Source organism: Dermacentor silvarum, chromosome 5 (genome assembly GCF_013339745.2).
Source record: "Dermacentor silvarum isolate Dsil-2018 chromosome 5, BIME_Dsil_1.4, whole genome shotgun sequence".
Taxonomy (NCBI): Eukaryota; Metazoa; Arthropoda; class Arachnida; order Ixodida; family Ixodidae; genus Dermacentor; species Dermacentor silvarum.
In genome coordinates this window covers 24,278,039-24,296,514 of record NC_051158.1, presented here as the reverse complement: position 1 = coordinate 24,296,514, position 18,476 = coordinate 24,278,039, and the positions used below count along the sequence as shown (strand labels likewise).

The 18,476-nt window shown below is 47.0% G+C and overlaps 1 protein-coding gene across 1 annotated transcript in view; it reads right to left on the bottom strand.

Moving 5' to 3' along the window:
- Positions 1 to 17,360, bottom strand: part of LOC119453092 (uncharacterized) — a 54,402-nt gene extending 37,042 nt beyond the window's left edge. The window contains 9 exon segments of the mRNA XM_037715087.2: positions 500 to 549; positions 551 to 780; positions 2,211 to 2,472; positions 5,019 to 5,123; positions 8,661 to 8,729; positions 8,848 to 8,916; positions 13,065 to 13,158; positions 16,217 to 16,269; positions 17,294 to 17,360. Of these exon segments, the coding sequence (XP_037571015.1) occupies positions 500 to 549; positions 551 to 780; positions 2,211 to 2,472; positions 5,019 to 5,123; positions 8,661 to 8,729; positions 8,848 to 8,916; positions 13,065 to 13,158; positions 16,217 to 16,269; positions 17,294 to 17,329 (968 nt within the window). The 5' untranslated portion in view covers positions 17,330 to 17,360.
- Positions 17,361 to 18,476: the final 1,116 nt, after the last annotated feature.

Sequence of the window (18,476 nt, the reverse complement as noted above, 5' to 3'; positions counted from 1 at the left end):
AAGGATTGGAAACATTTTCCAAGTAATTGAGCAATTGAAAAAAAAGAAAATTTGAAGGAGAAAAAAATTCATTTTGTCAAATTTGACAGTCGGCGACGAAAGATACTGTTTCTTGCTCCCACATGGCAGTGTACCTAATGGTTAGAAGGTATGGCACAAGTCTCAGCATGTCGCCAAAAAGATTTTTCAGCGCAGAGCTGGCCGTGCCTAACCTTGAGAGGTCATGTTGACAAGCCGCGTGTTCGAAGTCGTGCATCGCTTCTAGTGAGCAGGCGGTGTCTTTTATTTTACATTTTTTTTCAGTTTTGGTATCAAAAACGTAACGTCTATTTTTTGCAAGCTTTTCATTACGCATCCACTCGTAATCTTGAATGGGGGCAGCACTATCTCTACGCTATCTGAAACCAGGCTTCTTGCACTGTCCAGCATTTCGTTTAAAGTACTTCTGTACTATGTACTTATTAGTGTGCAAAAGCAGCCATCGTGAACGCGGTCTCACCTCGAGACGCAGTGCTTGATGAGGTCCTGCCGCTCCTCTCGTGAGAGCAAGGTGCTTGTGCCGCGAGAAAACGCCACACAAGAGCAGCAGCTTGGCGGCTGCCACGGCGCACTCCCGCAGTGCCTGGCCCACAACGTAACAGAGTCGGGCGGGACTCGCCGTGGGCGACGCAGATCCTTCCGCGGCCCCGCCTTCTCCTCCGCTGCCGCCGGACGGCGCATTGAAGCAGTCCGCCACTGTCGCGGCACACTGGTGCATGTCGTTCATAAGTGACATCACACCTGCACCGGAAAAATGGTGCGCGGCGGAAGGTATTGGTCGAGGGGACTCTCAGCGGTTTCAAAGTCAAATGGCATGCATTGCTGCTGCAATGAGAGTGGTTAACCCTAGGTGGACAAGTGTTGCCCCCTACACGCAACAAATCAAAACTAATCATTTTTTTTCTTGCAGAGTTTCGGTTTTGAGTATGGAGGTTTTGTCTAAGTGTCTTTGGCCCACACTGAGTGATGGGCAGCAGGTGTTATTTGTTGGATTAGAGCAGGAACAGAGCAGAAATCAAAGAACTAGCTTTCTCTTGAAAACTTGGGTCAGAGGAGAAAGACCGATGCGAGGTCCCCGGCTGCACTAGTTGTCACACAGGTAACGCAGAGCAAATGCAATGTACACCTCCGTTTCACATTCGATGAGAGCTCTTTGCACAAGCTCCACAGGAAGCCATAGTTGGCTTAGGGTGAAACTCGCTTTTGGTGTTCTGCCTGGTGCTGCCCACAGGCAACTAACGTATTCATGAGAAAGTTTCCATAAAATTTTTTTTTTGTTGGATATATTTATTCTCGGTGTACTTTGTACAATTCAATGAAAAATAAAGATTTCCTTCGGGAATTTTTATGTTTTGTCGTTAAAGGGTCAAAGTATCATTACGGGCAAGAAAAAGCTTGTACTGCTAAAATAAACTACAATTAGTGTGACGTTCAACTTATCCTTTTTTCTGCCCTCTTGTCCACATTATTTTCTGCACTTTCTTCCAATTCAGCTGTGAATGTGTACTAACTTGGCCAACTTTCAGTGGCTTTGCATACTGAAATGTGTCATGGAAGTAAAATCTGGCACTTCAAAGTAATCCACCCGGAAAGAAGTAATCACACTTTCTGCTGACAAGGGAAATTAACGCAACCAAAAACAACACACACTGGAAGAGAAGACGAAGACAAGTGATACTTACACTGGCTTAATGGTGGAAAGGGCTTAATATATATATCAGCTTGTCACGCATGCGCACTAAGTATGCAGCACTATCGCAGGAAGAACACACCTACGTTGAAGACGGCTGCACAAGAAGTCATGTTCCGAGATAAGCGGTGCGATTGACAGGTCACTTACGCAACAATCTATTCTTTTTTATAAACTGTCCTGTTAGTACACCGTAAAAGTATAACTGCCCGACATTTGCAATAACATTGGCTGTGTTGGCTCCATCTCTGTCATCTTTTTATTCCTTCTCCTCCTTCCACACACCCTTGACCGATGTTCAAGTGTCGGTCGTGCGCTAAACAGTTACGGTGTTGTCAGCAGGCTTTCCTCCTTGTTTGTCAGCCAATCAGTCAGACATAAACCAGACAGGCAGCAAACCTTACGTGGAAGCAAGGTGTACGCTTGGCTCAAATCGAGATGTCCTGTCAACATTATGCCTGAATTCCCCGATTCCACTCACGTTGCTTGACGGCCATGTTGCGCAGGAAGAGCTCGCAGAGGTGGACAAGCCGGTCGAATCCAACGGCAGCCGGCGGGCTCAGCAGCGAGACGCACGCCCTTGCTGTCGCTTCGGTCAGCTTTGGCGGCAGGCAGTCGGCGTAGGCACAGTGCAACGCTGCCGCGACGACGTCCTCGGGCAACCCGTCCAGTGGGCTGGGCTTGCCCGTGACCCACTCCACGGCTGGACAGCTTAGCCGCAGCAGGGTGAGGTGAACTGGGAACTGTGCCAAGAAGCGCGGAATCCTGTGTCAAGACAGCTCAGAGTTGGGAATGATTAAAGGCTAGGGTTTGACAAAATCTCATCTGGCTTGGAAAGGCACAAAGCCAAAAATGACTGAAGTCCAGTTTATGGTTTGGCGAGAGCTCACCTGACTGAGGGTGATCATTGCCTAGCCGCGTGAAGCGCTAACACCATCATATAAAGAAAACTGCACGATCAAAAAGACTTAAACGAATGAACTAGCCATTTTTTTTTTGTGGTCTAGTTGGTCTGATTGGCGTTATTAGAGACTTTTAGAATAGGGGCCTCAAATGTTTTGGGGCCCCAAAGAAAGAGCGTCGACACCACTGCGCATGCGCAAGACGCAAACTCCGTTTGGGTTTTGCGTTGGGCATGCTATTTCACTGATTTTGCGGGGGCCCCAAAAGCTGCCCCAAAAGCTTTGCGTCAACAAACGTGGTGGCACCCATCGAAGCGACGGCTCTAACCAAGTACCAAACGGCTCGATTCGTGGTAACGCGTGAAGTTCATAAGCTAGGGGAAGTGATTGAGGTTATCGACGTTTGTAGTATAGATTGATTCACTAGACGCCTCTGATTCCGAATTCAATTGTCGATTTCTTGGCTCGTAGGCCTAACGTGGATTAGCTTGGCTGGTGAAGGCACGTGAGGTTGGTTACTCAAAATTAAGCACAACAAATCGCTTGCTGCTAATCGAATGACCTCTTAATTGTAATTAAATGCAAAAGCACAAAAGTCAAAATTACTCTTGTCATGATAAAGTGGTATAGTTTATTTTAATATTTATAATAGTTCTTCTCTGACACTGTAGTGACGCTGCAAGCGCAAGACGCTATTCGCAAATGCAAAGCCCTACTCTAAAACTCTCTATTGACTGACTTATTAATCGATTGATTGATGGATTTGTAGAGGAGCCGCAGTGTCGTTTCTTCAACCTAGTCTGTAGTGCTATCCTCAATTCTAACGGACTGAGGAATTAATTGATCAACTGTAAGAAGGGACATCAAGTCAATGCAGTTTAGTTTGTCTGAATGATGTGTATGACCAAGTGATTGTTCGATTGGCTGACTGACTGAGCATTTGTGGTGTCATCCTCGCGCTTGTCTGCTGCGCTATTCACCATTCTAATGGACTGACTGACTTAGTGATTTTAAAGCTGTCAAGCCTGGGTTTCAAAGAAGCCAAATTGGAGGGCTTCGGATTATTTCACCACTTGGGAATCTTTTAATTGCAACTAAATCAAAGCACATGAGCATTTTTCTTTCTTTAATTGGTCTACTCCCCGAAACCTGTAACACTTCCTGTAATGCACACTGGTAGCCCAAACGCACTGAAAATAAAAAGCTAATAAAGAGCTGTTAACTTGCACTGCTGTATTCACTAGCAATACAAAGGCCTATTATTAATAAAAAAAAGTGATACTTAGCCTCAAAGTACCATTATGTTGAGGAACCTCAACCTGCATGGGTTAAGTTGGAACCTGCATGGGTTCTGAGGAACCCATATGGGTTTTTAAAAGACCTTAAGGACGGAAAAACTAGTCATTTCAGTCTAGATCTTCTGGATGGTGTGATTGACTGATCGATTATTCGAATTCATTGATCCAGCACCTGTGGTGTCACCTTTCCTCACGTTTGTTGTAGTGCACTTCTTCTGGACCTTCCGAGAAAGCTTTACGGGTTCCCCAGAAATTTTTCTTCCAACAGCGAACCTTTTCTTTTGACGAAACCACATTACAGGTTCCACAAAAGGAAAGCTTCGCTGTTGAAAGAAAAATCTGGCCCAATCTGAGTGCCTTCTCATTTTTTGCTCCAAATCTGGCAACCCGCTGCCACTTTTTACATTTGATATAACTGTATATGAAAGTGTGAATGCTCATCTTAGTAAAAAACACACAAAAAAACAACAAACATATTATCACACAATGTTGCCTTAGAAGATCGCTCAGCTTCACCTCGTGTTGGAACGGGGTTATGCGAACCATTCAGCTGCGTGTTTCCATGTCGGGGTGCACTTTCTGTCTGCTCCCTGCTTCGCGGCCTACCTATGCCTCGCTTGCTCAGCGCGCTACGGTTCCACACCTCCTCCTCACTGACACAAAGTTCTTGCCCCAGAGTCATGGGGGCAACTGACATGTGCAGCTGCTCTCACATTTACAAGCAAATTGTTGCTAGATGAGTCACACAAGCCCTTCAAGATGTGCTAGCTGCCATGGGGGGAATGTCAAGGTCGACACTTACGCATTCGTTTCATGCTTGGAACGAATGCATCTGGCGGAGGTGGCAGCGCAGTCCTTAACTTCTCAGTGTGTCCACCTTCAAGTTTTTGGCCCCATAGGCTAGTGCCGGTAAACTGCAACAGCACGTGCTTTTCCTTTAAGGTACAGCGGTAAGCTGCCAGTCACGACTTGGTGTTGCCTGCTGCATGCGCTCCAACTCATTCTTATTTTTCTGGGGACTTCCTTCTTACGATCTGGGTCTCCTGCGATGAAGAGGTTAAAGACACAGCTCACTGCGACGTGTCGCACCTCTTTTCCGCCTTCGGCGGTGATGACGGCGTCGGAAAAGTATCCTTCCTCCAGGGCGGGCAGGTAGGAGAAGGGCTCGGCATAGCCGAATTCTTTCTCTGTGAGCTGTGCAAAGACAGAATTGACAATGTTCAGGTACAAGCATATCGCTGCCACTCTGTCGCAGCAACACTGACACGTAGCCACAAATCCCCAGACTCGCTGGATGCACCCTATGAACCGGCATTAAACACACTTCGTCGCCACCCCTGTTGCAACCGTGCAACTCTTCAAATGTTTTGGCAGCGACGTAATTGTTGTAAAAGCGTTTTCAGTGCTTTGCTGGCACCAAGAGCAGCACAACACAAGAATATTTTTTATAATGTCCGATAATCTCGTCGTCTCACTGCAAGAATGTTTTTGACAAGCTCTGATTTTATGTAGTGGCACACAATGGTGTCCTGTTCTCAAAGCAGTTTAACTAGAAGAAAGCAGTCGTGAACATGGTACACAAAGGAAGTTAACACGACCGTAAAACTGATTACACACCGACTGCCTCAAATCCCTACACTGCTGCACATTATAGCAGTGTTCCTTAAGCAGAAAGAAAGGGCAAGGGTCAAAAACTGGTTTGATTTGATGTTGCTAGCAGAGTTCAAAGTACCAAGAAGACCCACGCACACAATGACAGATGCCAAAGAGGAGAGCTTGAGGTTAAAGGGACCCTGAAACGATTTTGTACAATTGTACTGAGTCGTTGGAGTAGGTCCTTCTGATCATTAATTGACGCATCTAAGTGCTCCACGTAAAGCGTGTAATTTATTATAAGGTTTTAAAAAGGTACATTGTTACCTATCGAAGCACGCCAATCGGCTGAGTTTTGTGACCAAGTGACGCGATTTGACCATAACACGTCAGTAGGGCCAGCTACCCGATTGGCTGAACAGGGCGCGGCATCGATAATTTTTCCAACATTATGGTGAACAAATGTTGTTCGCAATAGTTTAGATGTTAGTTAATTTGTTTCTATAAAAAGAATGTAACAGAAAGAGAATGCACAAGGACATGTATCACTACTCTAAAAGCACTTCCGGCCCACAGCAAGTGTCGTCTGCTTGTGTTAAAACGTAATCCGTGTTGACGAGAGCTGCACGGTCAGTGATGGTCTTGTTCTTTCTTTTCGCGAGCACCATCGTTCGCCCTTGTTGCGTTGTGGGCTGCAAACGCAGCAATAGGCGACATGTAAAGCTGCGACATCGTGCCCCGCTGCAAGGCAGCAGACGAGCGGAGTGGCTGCAGCGCATCGGACTGTCGGTATCCAAACGGCGCCAGCATCTACACGTTTGCGACTGTCACTTCACGTCAAAGGATTACCACAATAGAGTTTAGCGTGTCCGGTATTCAGGTAAACACAAGCGCAAGTGTACTGGCCATTCTACCACGTTTTATGTGATGAACGGAGGCGCAAACGTGAACTGCTTGCACGGTGCAGCCACCTGGTGGCATAAAGCTCAACCAAACACACACCCAATATAGCAGTAACCAAGTTTTTTTCTACTTTGCTGCTGGCTCAAATTTTCAGCAGAAGGGTAATCTTGAACACGCTGTCTTTTTATATGTTTAAAATGTTTTACACTTGGTTACAGGAATATTAGCTCTGTATTTGGCTGGTTAAGCTCTGCGCCACCAGATGGCTGGATCGTGCATGCTGATCAGGCCCCTCACGTACGTCTGCGAAGCTCCTTCACCACAGCGGTATGGAGGGGCTTTAGTTTACGCCTCTGCCTATCCGTCAAAACACCCAGCTCGCCTGGGGTTACCGGAATACTGGACACGCTCGGCGCTGCGACAGAACGCTCGCAACGCACGCTGCTTGATCGCTCTCGCTGGGGATCGATGGCCGGGCGGCTAGCGGAGATGTTGGAGAGCCTTCACGCGCTGGCTCCAAGACAACCGAAAGTAGACGACAACACGTCACAACATGATATAGAGCCAGCGAAGGCAGAGCTTCAGCCCCGATCACTCGGCGAACGAGTTGAGGAGGAAATGCATGGCTAGGGAGGAGGGTAACTTGTAATCGTCCGTAGCTCTCTTAATATGAGACGCTTCACTTAAATTGTGACGCGAATGTTTTACTGTAGCTGTGCCCTACGCGTCTACAAAATCTATCCGAGCCGTTTCAGGGACCCTTTAAGTCTGACCACCAGAAATTCTTTAGTGTGCACGCAAAGCACGGTAGTACATGAACACTTCTGCAACCTACGCCCATTAGTATATATGATGCTCACGTCGTGACGTGACGCTCGCATCGCGCCACCTGCAGCAGGGACCAGTGGTGCATTTGTAATATTGAATTTTAGCTTGTCCAGTACTCCGGTTAACGTAGGTGGCCTGGGCGTTTTCCCAGAGGGGCGTAGGCGTAAACGTGAGCGGCAGGAGCGGTGCAGTGACCTGGTGGCGCAAGAGCTCAACCATGCAAACACAGAACTAATGCAGTAAACAAGTGTATTCTTTTTCGCTGCTGGTCTAAATTTTCACAGAGGCGTAGTTGTGTCATGATTCGCCGCTGCCAAAAACTCACATCAGCAGTGAAATAGAAGATACTTGGTTGATGCAATATTAGCTCGGTTCTTGTCATACCAGCCGTGGTTGCTCTGTGGCTATGGTGTTGGGCTGCTGAGCACGAAGTCGCGGGATCGAATCCCGGCCACGGAGGCCGCATTCCGATGGGGGCGAAATGCGAAAACACCCATGTACTTAGATTTAGGTGCACGTTAAAGAACCCCAGGTGGTCCAAATTTCCGGAGTCCCCCACTACGGTGTGCCTCATAATCAGATCGTGGTTTTGGCACGTAAACCCCATAATTTTTTTTTTGGTTCTTGTCTGGTTCAGCACTGCCCCACGAGGTGACAGCACCTGTCAAGCCGCTCACGTTTACAGTGCCGCCCATCCAGTAAAACGGCCAGCCCGCCTCCGTTTACCGGAAGGCCAGACAAGCTAAAACTCTCTATTATTGTCTACTTATCTCTCCCGCGCGCAAGCAAGGAAGCGGGAAGCCAGCGCCGGAGGAAGCGGGGGGGGGGGGGGGGGGGGGGGGCGCACTTTTCTTCTGCCAACAACCGCGCTCGTCGCTCGCCGCACCGTCTCTTATCTCCACACGGCTCTGACCTTTATGAGCCGTGCATTCGCGGCTCAGTTCCTGTTGAAGCGATAGACCGCACGTACCTTCGCCCGCAGCGGCGTATGCTTGCTGCCAGCGTTTTGACCGTCGTTGTCTGCAGTCATTCAGTGTGATCTCTTCATGTTTGTTTGTGCGCGCTCACACCACGCTTGTTCATTCAGTTAGTAATAGTCGGGTCACATTTTCCAACGCACGCTACACATGTAATGCTGCCCGGATCGGCAGTGCAGCGCTACAGGTGTGTCCCTTCGCACGCGCGCTGCCCACGGGAAGCGCTTCTCATCAACACCACCGTTTCACACGCGCCTTCTCGTGGTCATCGAGTCTCTCTTCATGTCGGTCTACTTTTTTGTCTACTAAGAGGGTGCAGTACACTACCAACGGCACTACGCCCCACACGCTGTAAAGCAGATAAATAAATATGAAAAATGTATCTCCTAAATAAATATTTAAAAAATTAATAAAACAGGAGCCCACTCACTTTGACACATTGCAGCACACACCAGCCCTCGTAGATAAGGTTGATGCCATCTTCATCCGCATGCGCCACCTACAGGTAAGAATCGTCAGCACCGAAGCAGGGTACCCAAACTCTTCAATCCCCGAGAACACTCTTGCCGACTAAAGTACGAAAACGAAGAAATCAGCCTGAACGTCGAGCAGCTCACCCGAAATTCGATCATGTGTCCAGCAAACGTTCCAAAGAACCGTATGTAGTGTGGGTTGCCGAGGAATACCTGAGGACAAAACAAAAGTTTAAACTGTTGGAAACTACATACACTATGCACAAGATGGAACAGCTTTTAAAAAATCCACATGGAACTGCCTGTGAATACTTACGCCCGACACACTTCACACTGCAGAAAAGATTTTGCAGAGGAAGGGAAAGTGAAGCAAGATTGGAACCAACAGTAGCTCTGTCACTAAAAGTCGTACATATATCATTGTACAACTATCAGGGGAAGTGGGGTCTCATACACTACACGGGCACAAAAAATATCAACTGCTAAATGCCTTAAAGGCTAATGTCATTCATACGGCATCGCACGGACATACTTAAGTGACATAAAACTTGAAACGGACACTGGAGGCGTAGTCCGTTCACACAACTCATTCGGTCGTCGAATGCCTGCTCGTGTTCCCAATGTTGGCCGTAATGGCTGCACTTGAAAAATGCATTTCTGAGGTAAACTGAAATAGTTCCGCATAAAATAAGCCTATTGTTTGTTTTCGTATTATTTCTTTAACTCTTGCCCAACACATTTCTTGGGGGGGGTGATTAGCATTGTATTAGCATTGTCAAACGCACTGCATTCACTGCAGCCATCATCATCACAATATTTACTGCCATGAAAAGTGCGCATGCAGCAGCTATTTCACAAATAATGGCATTAGGAAACTTCACGCCCTAGACATTAGTGGCATTAAATATATAAAAACAGGAGCCAAGGGACTTCATGACTGAGACCCCCGTATGGTCACTTGTTTTAATCGAATGATACAAGGTGTGTTCAAAAAGAAACCGAACTTTTGCTATAACACCTTTACTGCTTATGGTACAACATTTTAAGTGCTGTCTCCTTCAATGTAGTCCCCTCTACTGGCAATGCACTCTTCCCATCTTTTCTTCCATTTTTGGAAAGCCTCCTGGAACGCACGTTCTGGAATGGCACACAGGTGTCTTCTCGCATTGTCCTGGATCTCCTCTACGGTTTGGAAACGACGTCCTTTAAAGGTGGTTTTCAGCTTGGGGAATAGAAAAAAGTCTGCTGGGGCTAGGTCCGGAGAATATGGTGGGTGGGGCACAACAGGAGTGTGGTGTTTCACTAAGTAGCTGCGGACAAAGAGCGACGCGTGAGCCGAGGCATTGTCATGATGCAACATCCAAGCCTGATTTTCCCACAATTCAGGCCTCTTACTGCGCACAGAATCTCTCAAACGTGCTAGGATTCCCTGATAAACTTCTTTGTTTACCGTCTGACCACGTGGCACAAATTCCTGATGGACAATGCCTTTGCAGTCAAAAAACACAACCAACATCAAATTCAATTTTGACTGACTCAAGCATGCTTTTTTTGAACGAGGAGAACCTACGGCCACCCAGTGCAATGACTGAACTTTCGTTTCAACATCATAGCCATAATCCCATGTCTCATCGCCTGTTATGATGTTCTTAAGAAAGTTTTCATCGTTATTGGCAGCCGCGAGCAGTTCCTGGCTGATTTCAACGCGGGTCTGCTTCAGTTCGTCAGTCAACAAACGTGGCACGAATTTTGCACTGCACGACCCATCCCAAGTTTGTCACTCAAAATTTCATGACATGATCCTACGCTGACACCCACTTCCTCAGCGACTTCTTGAACAGTCAAACGACGATTTCCACGAATCACAGTTCGAACTCGCTCGACGTGGTCATCATCTGTGGATGTGGAAGGTCGTCCAGGCTTAGGATCGTCACCGACCGACATTCTTCCGTCTTCAAAACGCTTGAACCAATCATAGCACTGCGTGCAACTCATACAGTCCGCCCCGTATGCTTGGCTGAGCAACTGAAATGTCTCTGTGAAAGTTTTCCCAAGTCTGTAGCAGAAACTTCACACACCACACGCTGTTCTTCCAATTCCTTCATTGTCACTTTGGCACCAATCCGAAGAACAGCTTGTTCATGTGCTCATTTCAGCGCCTGTAGCTCGCCAACTAACGGTCAGAGCGAAACACGGCAAATGGCAGTTTGTTTGTTGTCTAAACCTACCGCTACATGCGCTCAGTAGCCGCAGCACGCTCCCTCTACCGGTTGGCGCGCTATTTCAGATGTTCGGTTTCTTTTTGAACACACCTCGTAATATCTTGTGATCATGGCAGCAGCTGGAGGAAGATGCATCCTTTTCTGAACTATATTCAACAAACTTCACACATGTGGCATAAATATCACATCGATAACTCAAAAAAAAAAAAAAAACATTATTTTTTTATTTATGGTGCTGTAAACTTGTAGATACGTGAAATCTTATGTGCTTAGTCCGAACATGAAGGGTGCTCTTGTTTACTTCAATTGGTTATAATTTTATCTGTCTTTTTTGTTCAACTTTCTGGAAACCCTTTAAAATAAAAAGAAAGAGGAGTTCCTCATGTTTTACTAAACAAGGCACCAATGGCTCCTACATGATTCAAGAAACGCAATAAGACCGACCTTACTGTTCCATCTATCCCAGTAGAAGAGTTGGAATAACGCACATTGATAAACTAGTTGGTACATGACTTGAAAAACAAAACGCGTTAAAAATGGGAATAAACAAGTCCCGTCTCTAGTGCTGTTTGTTTCCAAGAGTCCATAGATTCCAGAAAAGAGCTCCCAGAAAAATAATTTTCATAGCTTCAAAGAACGGCAATTCTTTTTTTTATTTGCCTTCTCTCAAGCGTATTACAAAGGATACGGACATAAAACATCATAACAGTAAGTAATGTTACGTGAAGAATAACAATGATTTATATTACATTTACGAAAATTCCAGGGTCCTATATACTGGTACACAAAACAAGGAAGGTTGCTCCATTCATTACCGGCTTTTATGACAAATAAACTAACATGAGCTTTTGTGCTGCGATGTAGTACGTTGGCATGGAGGGGGTTGATAGTGAATACTCGCACCAATGATGGGCGTTCTAGCTGTGAATGCATGTAAGAAATGCAAATCTATCATCTCAGCTGGGAAAGTACAATTCTTTGTAGTTAGAGCCTCAGGGCGGCATTCTTTGACTAGTCCCATGGGCGATGAATTTTTATAAGCAGGAGTGTAACACTAACAAGAGCAAAGAAAAAAAAGACACGTAGACTTCAAAGACTCCGATTCCTTTAAAGACTAACTGAAACGAAATTTCACTTTGGCTAAATTGGTTACAAATGAGCAGTGTATACCATTGAAGCTATCTTGACAAAAGCTGCAATGCTGGTAATTGTCTTCTTTTCTGATTACCAGCCCCAAAATAGCAAAGAGTGTGTGCTCCTGCTGGTAATGAGCGGATGCGACCGAAATCGTAGAGCATGGCATCCCATATGTTTAACTATTTAGCTAAACATCTCGGAGGCCATCATTTTAACTGAGCCAGGTAAATGTTTCTATCAATTTGGAAATCAATGTGTTCCAGCTGAACATGATCTATAACTAAGAAAACATCCGTATTGTTCTAGCTTACCATATTATTTTTAAACAAAAAGATGTTTAAGAAAGTGAAAGAGGCTTCCATACTTCACAACAGAATACTGTTTCCTCTTTGGCAAATATAGTTTAGCCTAATTTTGCTCCTAACAACCGTAACCTACAATATTACAACTCAATTCCCCAATGCCGCTGCAGAATCTTTCGGCTTTATGAGAACTTTACAAAGTGGCCAAAGTTTTGCTGTGCATCAAACACGGAAAACAGGAATGCTCCTGCTAGCCATGTCTGATGCACTGCATAACGGTTGCTGTGAACAGGGCTCCCATATGGAAGCTGAAATGTCATTAAATTCACAACTTTTTTGGTTGGTGGTTCACACTGTGTTTTTGGAAAACAAGCATTTTTCTGGCTAGACGGGTTGCCGTCAAACTTTGGATTTCATCAAGCTGCATAACTTTGGTAATGCAGCCCCCCAACTAGCACAACACTCAATTTTGGTAAACTTCAAAATCCTTGCATATAGATGGAGACGTTCAGCTTGTTCTTCCCAGTTTACAACTGCTATTCACAGTAAAAATGTGCGAACATGCTGCGTGCGTATAACTGCTTTTTCCGAAATGCATCGCTGCCAACCAGGCCGCCTTTCACTGGTCTTGCTGCCCGCGTTTGGTTTTCCTTTTGTGAAAGACAAGCACTTTTCGATTACTCGACCAAGCATCACACACCTCGTAGGTCTCGCAGCTGAAGAAAGGCATCTGGGCTGCATTGTCCGGGATCGTCCACGACAGGTCGCCGCTTTCGTCCAATGTGAAAACGGTGCTGGGCAAAGCAGAGATAAGAGTTAAGTTGATCTTAACTTCAAGTGCATCAATTGACAGGTTCTTTCTTTTTTAATGAACATGTACTACACAACAGTCCTTATACAGCCAAATGGCAGTTACGGCTACCCCTTTTCACTAATAATTCACAAAGAGTAATTACAATAATAAGAAGCTGTTCATTGCAGTACAATAAAGAAACTTCCATGCAGAGTTAGAGGCAGCTGCTTAGGCTTAGGAATAAGGGAGCAATGCACAGTCAGCATAAAAAGTTTACAGACCACAGGATAAGAGGAAAAGCTGAATATTTCTGCCGCCTAGGCACACAGCTTGGTATTCAGGTTTACAACCTGTACTCATATATGCAAACAACTAAGTGTTGTACAGTTTTAAAGTGCTGGCTGTTGTCACAAAATTTAACATTTTCATGGAAGTTGCGCTCCTTAAACTTTTGACGCCGACTGTACCCGTTTTGCGAAGGTAAAGCCCCTCCACACGAAAAGCGGAACTTTGAGCAAAACCAGAGAATGCCTATAAACGTGAAGATGCACACGAGTATAAACTGTCCATAAGCACGAAAATGTCTGCAAGTACCAGTCCCTCGACGCATAAAAAATGCCCCTTCAGGGTCGCCGACATCATGTCGGCTGCTGGCCGAAGCAATCGTTCTGCGACCGCCGGTGCATTACGACACCGCCAGTGCCTATGAGCAAGCACAATCCAGGGGATGCAGATTTGACTAAGGACTCTCCACGTGACGTTACGTGCATTGCAGCGAAAGCAACAGGGGTGAAGGCCTTACAAGGAAGCAGCAAAACTGCTCAAGAGAGATACTGCGGCAGACTACCGCAGGAAGTGCACGTGTGTGCTGCGTGTGCACTGCTGGGGCCAGGGATAAGCCTGTGAGTGCATATCGTCAGGATACAAGCTTTTCAACAAGTATATTTAGGTATGTCCTATGTTCCTGTGCATTCATTAAGTTTCTTAAAGGAATACTGACAAGTAAATTTTGTGTTTACCAGCCTTCCGTAGGGGCGCACTCGCAAACAAGAGACGTTTCTTGTGCAGACTAAGCCTACGTTCACACTTGGGAAGCGGCAAGCGGGCGGAAAGGCCAAAGCGGCCGGAAAATTTTTTCTGTGCCTGTCCAAGTTGCTCACATTTGTTTTGCTACCGCTGCTGCCGTTTTCGTCCAGATCCATCTAGTCTGCGTACGTTTGTCGGCGTGGTGGCGCTCATTATTGCATTATTTCGAGCGGTATGTTCATTCATTGACCCACGTACCGTCATCAAAAGTGATCATTTTACGCAACTTCGCGTGTCATCTGCGACCTTCGGTAAATTCCTCGTTGGCGTACCGTAATTCTCCTCACACGGGCGCTGTAGCGCCGAGTCACAGGTTGGTGCCTAGGCGTGATAATATTTCTTTAATAGCTCTTATTTACAAGTTGTAATAACATTTCATCATTTCGTATTCTCGGCGCCTCCAGGACACCAAAGGGGCAACGGGAACAAAACAGCTATAACCCGGGCTGGCCCTTGTGTTGGGGCTCGCCAAAGCCAGCGCGTCCTACGTGAGACCTACGCTCTCAATCTATCGTCGCGACGAGAAAAGCACCCCGCGACTTCTGCAACATACCGTACACGTGCGAGGAGAATTATGGAGCGCCCACGAGGAATCTGCCTAACTACTGTCTGCCATGGAAGTGGAAGAAGAAATGGCTTTTATACTTCTACCTACTTGTTTTCTAGAAATTGACAATGAATAAACGGAAGATGCGGGCACCTCGGAAACGGCGGTGGTGAGTTCGCCTGGCTTTGCAAAAGCGCGAGAAGTTGGGTCACGCCAAGGCTTCGTTGCCGCACCTCCAGTCGCGCGACGCTGAATACTATCGCGAGTATTGCTGACAGTACGTTTTAGTGCCACTCTTGTCGTAGAGCAAGGGCTGGTTCTTGATCGCGTCGATCAGCATTACAGCCTACACTTTTGGTGCCATGTTCAATTTTACGACCGGTTGTTTACATGCTAGTGTAGCTTCCAGTGAAGCAGAACGACTTTCCGCCGCGTTTCCGCTTCACCATGGCGAAAAAATCGGCCCGAGACCAATTTGGCTCGCAGCCTGTTTTTCTGCCTGTTTTGCCACCTAGGCAGGCGGATTTTTGCAAGATTTTGCCGCTTCCGACAGCTTCGAGACCAAGTGTGAACGTAGCCCAAGATCCTGCGCGAGCGCCGCCTAACTGGCACCTGAAATGAAGCGGCGGAAATGTATACCGGAGATTTCGACCACCTGGGGTCTTTAACGTACACCTAAATCTAAGTAAACGGGCCTAGAGCGTTCTCGCCATCTAAAATGCGGCTGCCGCATTTGTTGCTTCATTTGTTGCTTCAGAATGCGGCCGCCACATTCTCGCCCAAAACTTCACAGAGTGTCAAAGCCTTAACAAACACTGTGACAGTTTTTTCCATATTCAGACATGATTCTCTGTAAATTACCAACCCAAACGGAAGCGCCCAGGAATGAAATTGTGATAGTAGTACCGGTTTTATGAATTATGTCAGCGCGAAGCGACGAGAAAAAAGGGTAGGTAAGTGGGGGGGGGGGGGGTTTGAACCCCCCCCCCCCCCCCTGGCTACGCCCCTGGTATCGCCCCGGCGACAATATCGCCGTTAGGCGCGCGCTGATTGCCTGGTTGAACAAAATTGAATGACGTCGTGCTCAACCAGTCAATCAGCTCATCAAATTGCGCTAACACAGCCAATCAGCGCGCGCCGTTGGCCAAGGAGATCGTAACGCCGAAGTAGAGCGTTTCAGAATACCGGCACCGTCGCGGCGAACCACAAGTGAACCGAACAGATCTGTCGCAGATGCAGTGAGCTCAGACTGCCCATGGCCTTCTGCTTTCCATACCTGCCATCTCTTCAGGTTTAGCGAACGTCAAACTCAAGGCAAGGATGCACTTTCGAAACTGGCAACAACAACAACAACAACAACAACAACAACAACAACAACAACAACAACAACAACAACAACAAGCGAGTAGGAAGAAGGTGAAATTACCCTTCCACCTCTGTAACTTCCGTGCCCGCCGCGAGTGATATGCATTTCGTAATCTGTAAAAAGAAAAGATGAAAATGCATGCAAATGAGACGCTGAACGCGAAGTACGTTCAGAGCAAGGCTGCAGTCAACAGTTATGAATCGAACAGTTCACTTGCAGGCTAAGCGAAACTAGACTCAATTTACTCATGTGCAATTCCAAACTTTCAATCATCGCACATTCCATTAAACAGCTAGCCGACTATTCTGGCAAGCCGCAAATTTAAGCACACACCGCTTTATTACTTTCTTTTTCTAGAATGTTCGACCTCGGTGTTATCTCTGACATCGTGCACCGAAAAGCGCGTAAGCGGGCCCAATTTTACGACTCGACGCTGGACCCGTTTCGAGCGAAGAAATCAGTAGCAGGTTTTTCGCGTCGGAAACGCCGTTATTATTTGCCCTTGTCGACGCACTCGGCTGTGGCGTCAAAACACAGGGGCTGCCATAAACGCTGCCGAGCTTAGAGAGTTAACTGCGTGTAGGAGCAGCGGACGCCGCATCACGCAACGAAATAGAAACTAGATGGGAAAGAAAAAAAAACAGCGTTACAAAACGAACTAGACTCCGAGGGCGATATTAGTTCATTCGCCACCAGTAATCTTCCGCAACCCTAGCACCGCATTTCGATCAGCTGTGCCCGACGCAAAAAATAAAAACGATCTACTAACAAAAAAATAATAACGATAGCGGTCAAAATCCTCCTCACTGCTCTATCGGTTTCTCTTGGGTGACCTGCTAGGTTCCTCTAATCTTATCGCGAGCCTCCCTACGGAGAAGATAGGCCGCCAGAGGCAACAATCGGAGACATTAAACGACGACCTAGGAAGTAAACAAACCGCCTGCAGGGAGTACTAAAATGTCACTGCGGCGACCAAGCTCCGTACAAGAGCCCGGACTCGAGGCGCTCGAGCGCTCAACAAATGCGTGCATGCAAACTACTACGGACTGATTGTGAAAGATCAAAGAGTCGCCTACGCTTCGGGACTACTCCCGGCGCGAGAAACGGCCCAGGAAGCGCGTATCCGAAATTATTTACCTTCCAGCTTCCGCAGTAGATGTTTTCGTCCGCCATTTTTAACTAATGGCAGTGGCGATGGCGCTAGCGTCGTTCCCAGGAGTGGCGTTGCTAGGCGGCAGCAGACGACCGCAGAGTTTTCATGCAGGCGACCAAAACGCTGCGTTGCGGGGAAAGTACGAGTCCGCTCGGTGGATTTACTAATTGCTGGCAGCACCTCATTTCACACAACTACCGCGTTGTGTGCATATCCCGCGTAATCGGCTCGAATTGAAATTAGGAGGGGGAAACCAGTCCTGGTTTGAGAGACGTCAGTAGATCTAGGTGGTGTGTTGGAGAACTGAGAAGCTGCGCAGGGCATGTAATCTATATACCGTAGAGTTTATTTTATGACATTCTATGCTAAAAACAGTTTATCTTGCCCCCAAACGACAATCGGCGCTCCCGGGGTTTCAAGCCTCCTGGGTCACGAACGATATGCGCGTTATCAGCGCGTGACAGTGCGTTCTCGACAGGAAAACGGAGAGCGCAGTTTTCAAGCAAGGAAACGCCAGCAAGACAGATGAGAATTATCGTTGTAGGGCAAAGATACGTCCCAAAGGGCGTAAACTGTTTTTAACAGCGGAGCTGTTTAAGCCGACCGTCAGTCCGTAACGCGTTACCAAAAAAACCTCGCTGAACGATGAAGTCATTTGCGTTGCCTAGCAACCACCTGCCAGAGCTGCGTCTTGCGTTTCCTAAAGTCCTTAGATTACCTGCTCTTTTTTATGTAGCGATAACTACTGTGTTGGCCGCCATTATTTTCCTAGATAACATGCGACCGTCAACGGCCGCTGCTATCTACGCTGCTCGCAGCCGTGCGCAAATGATTGCGGGGGAACAGCGTTAGGAAGAACATGGCTGCCGGAATGAGCGCCGCCCAATGAGGTTCGTTGGCGGTTCTTCAAAGCTTGTCGCTACTTAAAGAAAGGAAAAAAATAAATCTAGGGACTTTAGTTTCTCCTAGCTCCGGCAATGCTCCTCCGCCCACGCGCCAGCGACGACGTCACTGCGCGTTGCATAGCGCAGCTTGCAACACCGACACCACCTTCCAATGCCGACACCGCGTTCCAGCAGACCCGCTCCGCCAATGCGGTCGCCTAGCAATCACTTACCCAGCTTCGCCCATTCCTGTTGATTGTGCTTCGCGCACACAGATTCTTGG